General features: G+C 39.3%; 1 protein-coding gene across 1 annotated transcript; it reads left to right on the top strand.

Moving 5' to 3' along the window:
* Positions 1-247: 247 nt before the first annotated feature.
* CLEC3A (C-type lectin domain family 3, member A) lies at positions 248-6,951 on the top strand. The gene is made up of 3 exons (XM_004690358.2): positions 248-421; positions 4,829-4,912; positions 6,559-6,951. The coding sequence occupies exons 1-3, from the start codon at positions 307-309 to the stop codon at positions 6,948-6,950; spliced, it is 591 nt and encodes a 196-aa protein (XP_004690415.1). The 5' UTR covers positions 248-306; the 3' UTR covers position 6,951.
* Positions 6,952-7,159: the final 208 nt, after the last annotated feature.

The raw sequence follows: 7,159 nt of genomic DNA, 5'->3' as shown, positions 1-7,159 counted from the left end.
TTCAGTTTACTTTGATACACTCTGAAAAGGTAAGTCAACTAGAAAATGCAGCCGTAATATTAGAGGGGAAAAAAAAAAAAACAAAAACAAAGCAGCCTAACACGAAGTGAGAGAACAGGGGCCACCTTATGTTGCAGTCCACGGAGGCATCCAAGCATTTCGTCAGCAGGATTCCAGCCCACCCTCACAGCTCACATTTATAAAGCTGGCCCAGGCACTCCAGAACAAGCGGTGGCTGAGCCTTCTATCTGCCTCTTAGTGTCTTCAGAGGAGTGGCCACGCAGTTGTTTGACTTACTTGCAAGCCATGGCAAAGAATGGGTTGGTAATTTCCATGCTGGTTATTACCTTACTCCTGGACCAGACCTCCAGCCACACATCCAGATTCAAAGCCAGGAAGCACAGCAAACGCCGCGTGAAAGGTAATGGGGCTTGTCAGTCCAGCAAAACTCTAGGCTTGCTCATGTGGGGAGGAGCTGGACACTGTTCATCTCCACACTCCTCCCGGGACCATCCCTGGTGACAGCACCAAGGCATCATATGGCTATGGCATTTCAGGGGACACAGCAATTTGTTTATATATAATATATAATATATATATATATATATATATATATATATATAAAGGAATCTTGTGATTTTTTAATAGGAAAAAATCTTGTAGACAAAAAAATTCTATATTTTACATCCTTATCACGTGAGATGAAACCTGTAGAGGGAGTTTACCTGGATATGTGGACATCTGACATTATTACTGAGGTGTCAGGCAGAACTTACTGATTATTACAGTACACTGTTTCACTTGCAGATGTTCAACTCTTACTTAGTAACGGTACAGCAGAGAACAGCTATTGGTGATGATGACATTTGTTATTATGTAAATATATTTTCATAGAAACAATCTAGATGATATATTTAAGCTTGTTTGCATCACAGAGAAATGGAGCCCATCTAACTTAAAAATGTTTCAATGTTCAAAGTCATATAGCATTTGAAGACATTTCAGTGAAAAACTGAATCTCCAAGCAATTCCAAACTTTGGTAGGCTTGAATTAAAAGGTAATGAAAAAAATTTAAAAAAAAAAACAACACAAGATGATGACAACTTATTTGCAATATGCTGAAACCAAAGCAAAAGAATAAAGCACCAGAAATGATAGGGGGGCATGTTCTACCCAGAAATGGTAGGATGGGAATGTTATCCCATTCTAGGAGTTAATTAATATCAAAATAGTGGAAGGTAAATACTATTATTTTATTTCTTTATCAATTTCACTTCATTAATAATAATAAAAAATGTATGAAAATCCCCAAGGTTAAAAATCTTGATTTGGCACAAGAAGGCCAGCTGTAAATGGTGTGTGTGTGTCTTTCTGTGTTGGGTTCTGATAATGATAAAGTGTCTTTTCCTGGGTCATTTATTTATACAATCTAGGTCTGATGCAAGTTTCTTAAATAGAGTATTTTTTTCTTTATAAAAATTACAGTTTCTTGTTGCCTCTTGTAAAGAATGATTAAAATATTTCTCATACAGAACTGAAGTATATTGCTAAAGATGGAGGCAGCGGAAGGCAGGAGAGAGAGGTTTGTTTGTGTGATGTGGCACATTTTTGTAGCCACTGTTTTTCTACCACTGGAAGGGGGTAGCAAAGAAAGACTATGGGAGTTAGCACGTTATGTGGTGTGTGTGTGCTGAGTGGTGTTTTTCAAGTAGTTCCATTCAGGTCCCCTGGCCCACTCTATACACACAAGTACACATACATATTTTTTGTGTGGTTTTTTACTAACTGGACATGCATCTTCAGTATCATTCTCAAAAGGCAGCTTTTGCTAATTTTTGCCATTAAGTCCAAGACATTTGATTCTATAGATATTTTAAGTACTTGGAAATGATGCCAAAGTTTATGAAATCAAAAGTGAAAGCCACTTTTTCTTTCCCAGTCCTTTCCCCAGAATTACCCATTATTAACTACTGGAAGATAATATTCCCAGAGATTTTTAAATGCATAAACAAAATAAATTTTTTAAGCAAAGTAAGCATTGATTATAAAATTATGTGGTAGACATGTCAATTTATTTCATTTATTAAATCTTGGAAAATGACTAACACAAGGCATATCTCAGTCCTTTTAACAGCTGTATAATATTCCATTGTATAACTAGCTCATGATTTAATCTGCTCTCTCAGTGAACTTTATATGGTTTCCAATCCATTTCCTTTTCACCAGAGGCTCAGAAAAACTTTTTGTACACATCTTTTGTTCCACACTAAGATATTATGATATACTTCTAGAAGTAGACTAGAAGATAAGCACACCTTCTAAAATTGCCCCCCAAAATACAGCAGAGGTCCTTATTCCAATCTTCACTGTAGGACTGTATATTCCCACATACCCTAACAATCCAAATCATATCATCAGTTTACACTCTCCCAACCTAACACCTACCCCCCGAAAAAAAAAAAACCTAAAATATCTTTAACTTGTACTTCTTTTACTGTTAGTGAGGCTGAAACAGATTTTTATGTTTACTAGTAATTTCTCTTGGAAATTATTTCTGTATTTTTATACTGTTCCAGTTTTTGGAGAACAAGAAAAAAATGAAAAGTTTTTTTTTTTTTTGATACTCAAAATGGCAGGTGATTTTGTTCCAAACCCCGCTACTTAGTTCTTATATTGCAAACTACAGGTTGAAGTAATGAATATCATTTTTATAGTAAATCATTATTCTTGGTATTTAATGTACACAAAAAAAAAACCATTCATATTAATCACAAAGGATGGAAGCAGAAGCCAAGCCACCCAGATAGTAACATACATAATATCTCCCAGAAACCTAATATCAATGCACATGTCTTCTCATTAATTACAATATTTCTAATTTCCCTGCAAAGGCCACTTATTTAAATAGAATGGAGCGGGAAAGTGAGAGGGGTAAAAGATGGCATTTGTAGAGGTGGCAACTTGTCATGTGGAAGAAACTCTTCAGCAGTCTTTGCAACTCTAACCCCCAATAGTTAATAGTTTTGCATTCCAAGTACACCCTTATATTTACTGTGGAGTGAAAGACCTCATGTGGAATTCATGGGTTGTTGTACGTATCCACAGGGCTACTGGAAGCTTTGAGAGTCAGAAGTGTAGTCACCTCTTTCTGGAGTAACCCCAGAAAGCACTTTTCTCACCTACACGTAGAAACTCTTTCTGGAGTAACCCCAGAAAGCATTTTTCTCACCTACACGTAGAAACTCTTTCTGGAGTAACCCCAGAAAGCATTTTTCTCACCTACACGTAGAAATACCTGGCTGGCAAAGCACATGTTTAGGGAAACTGTAAACGAGTATATATATATTTGGGGGAGGGGGGACACTCCTGAAAAATCCAAGATAGAACACAAATCCTCTACATGTCACTCCACAAAGCAGCTGTCAGGAATCTGTGAAGAGTTCCTTTCCTGCTTTTCTGTCTGAGGTCATGTACTTGGTACTAAGCAAGCAGAAGCAAGCATTGGGGAGAAACTGGGAAAAGAATAAACTTGGAATGAGTGAGATCCAAATCCTGAATCTGCACATTACTAGCTGGGTGACCCTCAGCAGGTTAATTCAGCTCCCTATACCTCTGTTTCTCTTTCTGTGCAATGGGGATAGGGAGATACATAAAAATACTGAGACTATGAAGCTCCTGGCATAATGTATGGTGGTTTTTTAACCTATGTATTTTGTATTTATGTTGGTTGATTACAGTTCTTGCCTTTGAAGAACTAACCAAGTGTCAATACCTAAGACAGTCCCCACCAAGTCTGGAATTTTGATTTAGCTAATGTGTAATTGTCTACCACCTACTTAAAGCCAACGTTATAGTCTTGGCTATTCCAAGGTTGGTCAAGAACAGTTATGAAACCTCAGCTAGGAACATTTAAGATAAAATGAATTGCTGAGCCCCACCATAGAAGTCTTTTCACATTTCCCTTCATCACTGCTTTGCCCGCTTCTCCATAGACATTACTTCACCCTGCTAGGAGCCACCATTCCTGCCACACTAGTTGTGCAGGGTTATTGGGGATAAGAGCCTGAGAACTTAAATAGGTCTGGGTGTGAGTTTTACTACTTATCTACCTTTAGCTCCTTGAGATCACCTTCATCCTTCAATGGGAATCTCATTTTCCTCCCTTCTTAGCTGTTGTTGAAACATAAAAGAAAACATTTAAGTATTTGACATTTCATGTATTCAACAAAGATTATAAGACCCTGTTACCTGCTAGACATCATGTTAAGATTCAGAAGTATCACATATAGCAAGATAGATGAAATTAATAAGCAACAGAATGATAGATTGCAGGATGTAAATAAAGGTTGAAGAAAATGAAGAAGAAAACTAAAGGTTCAAAGAAAGAGATTAGCTGGATTAGCTGTAGGAAAGCAAATGTAGAGTGGATAATCAGAAAAGCTTCTCCCAAGTGGAGACATTAGATATGATAAGGAGACAGGGCAGGAGTACTCCAGGTAAGAGGAGCCCAGAGGAAAGGTCATGAGGTGAAACAGCTGGCCTGAAGGTACAATGAAAGTCAATGAAACTGAAGTTAACACAGGACCGAGGGTCCTGCAGATTGGGGCTAGAAACCAGAAGCCTAACTCATAGAAGGGATTTCTAATATTGTTACCAACAAGCCCTGTGAAGTGTTCATGTTTTAAAGTTCGTGTACACCAGGTTCAATTTCATAGCAATTACACTCAACTGGCATTCAGGATCCTCAAGCTTTATTTTACTTTTCTTACATCTTTTAATGATTTATCTTCCATTCTTTCCACCCATCCCACCCTAAAATATCCCCAGAAAAGGATGGAGACCTGAAGACTCAAGTTGAAAAGCTCTGGAGGGAAGTCAATGCCCTAAAGGAAATGCAAGCCCTGCAGACAGGTAAAGCCCCTCTGAGTGCTACCCCCTCTCAGAAATGGTAGGGAAAGAAACTGATTTGCCTCAATTAAACCCAATTAAACTCACACTTCAGTTCTAGGTGACTACTTAAAGAAAAAAAGATTGACAAATATAGTCCAGAGATATGTCCAAGGAGAAATGGTCACTCCCTTCTGCTACATATCAGGGTGGTATAAAACTAAAAATAGGTATTTCAACATGCATATAAAATGTCTATTTGCTCATTCCTTCCTAGTGGCAATGAAATGGAATTGAAGCTTGTATTAACTGGCTAAAATAATTAGCATTCATTGGATACTGACTAACTGCCCGTTGGGAAATCGACTGAGATTCAACTCAACCTGGGAACAGGGGATTCGTTGAGTCACACTGGGCATCAGAGACTCAGGGAGGGACAGTGGGTAGAACCACATCTTGCCAACAGAAGGCAGCAGTCAGTGTTCCTTTGTAGTGGGAGCAGAATCCCAGCAGCCTGCTGCCCAGAGGTACTCTCCTGGGCTCCAGAGGTAAGAAAGTAAGAGGACAGTGGGCAGTCTCAGGGACAGCTTGGCTGACCATGCTCAGACCTTCTCAGGAATCTTTATTCTCATAACTCCAGAAGCAGATTTTCTATGGTCCCCACAAGGGATCTGCCCAACTATAAGAATTATTGCCTTTGGGGAAGACTCTGCCATGGCCTTCTATCAACTATTTATAACTCCCAGGCCCACTGTAGGATACCAATCCAGGATCTCTTTGTACCATAAACAATGTTGTCTGGTAACAGTGGGGACACATTCTCTTAATCAGTTCTAGGGGAACAGAATTAGAAAGGTAAAGGAAGGTCAACTCACTTGCACAAAGGGCAAGAGGTTAGCGAACCCTTCACCCACAGTCTGGTGCTATAAATACTCTTATAAACATGAACACATTCATCTTCCAGTAACTTAGGATATAGGTACCTTATGACAGTCTTCATTTCACAGATGTCACTGAGGCACAAAAAATTACACCATCTGTCCAAGGTTTATACAGCTTAAGTTGTCACTTACAGCACTTAGGGTATAAAAAATATTACTGTCTGATTCTCCAATGCTTTGCCCTAAAACTAAACTCTATGTTGGTTTATCCTGTATAATCTAAACAAATTATCAGAATTCAGTGATCTGCATAAGGAAACCACTCCACATACAAACTTAAACTTTTTTTTTTGATAATTCCACCCAGTTCCAGTGTCTCAAGGGCATTCAACACATAATAGAGTCACCCAAAGCAGTTGGCATGTGTTTACCAATGTAACAGGAGGCTACAGCTATGGGTTGAGGTGGGGGCAGTTCTGGGTTGTCTTACGTGATTTATTTTTATACCCTAAGTTTCTGTAAGTGACAACTTCTTTAAGCATCATTCTCCTGATGTGTAAAGACCATAGAAATAAAATCTCACTTTGAGGGGTAGTGATCACTGTGATTATTCTATGAGTTCACTTACACAAAGCACTTAGTGCAGTGAGGCCACACAAACTCTCCCATCGTGTTAAGTCACCATTATTGCCATATCATTCATTCCATAAATATTTATTTTTCCAGGTCCTGTCCTGGATGCCTTAAATTCAAACAACTTCTTAATATGTCAAATCATATTTTTTACAGTCTGTCTCCGAGGCACAAAAGTTCACAAGAAATGCTACCTTGCTTCAGAAGGCCCAAAGCACTTCCATGAGGCCAATGAAGACTGCATTTCCAAAGGAGGGACCCTGGTGATCCCCAGAAACTCTGATGAAATCAATGCACTCCGAGACTATGGGAAAAGGAGCCTGCCAGGTGTCAACGACTTTTGGCTGGGCATCAGTGACATGGTCACTGAAGGCAAGTTTGTTGACGTCAATGGCATTGCCATCTCCTTTCTCAACTGGGATCGTGCACAGCCTAATGGGGGCAAGCGGGAAAACTGTGCCCTGTTCTCCCAGTCAGCTCAGGGCAAATGGAGCGATGAGGTGTGTCGCAGCAGCAAGAGGTACATATGTGAGTTCATCATCCCTTAAGAGCCCCTTCTCAGATGCCTGGCCAGTCAGGATTTATAGACTGATGGCCCCAAGAATAAGAATGAGTGAAAATAGCATGCAGACGGGTGTATCTGCAGGAAGATCAGAGTCAGCCCATTTTGTTCCCATATTTCATTGTGATTTTGCCCTCCAAGAGATATGGGGAAATCAAAAAATAGTGATCCAGCCACGTGTACACAGCCATGTTA

The sequence above is a fragment of the Condylura cristata genome, unplaced genomic scaffold, assembly GCF_000260355.1.
Source record: "Condylura cristata isolate star-nosed mole 26May11 unplaced genomic scaffold, ConCri1.0 scaffold00028, whole genome shotgun sequence".
Lineage (NCBI taxonomy): Eukaryota > Metazoa > Chordata > Mammalia > Eulipotyphla > Talpidae > Condylura > Condylura cristata.
This window is presented reverse-complemented; position numbering and strand designations above follow the sequence as displayed.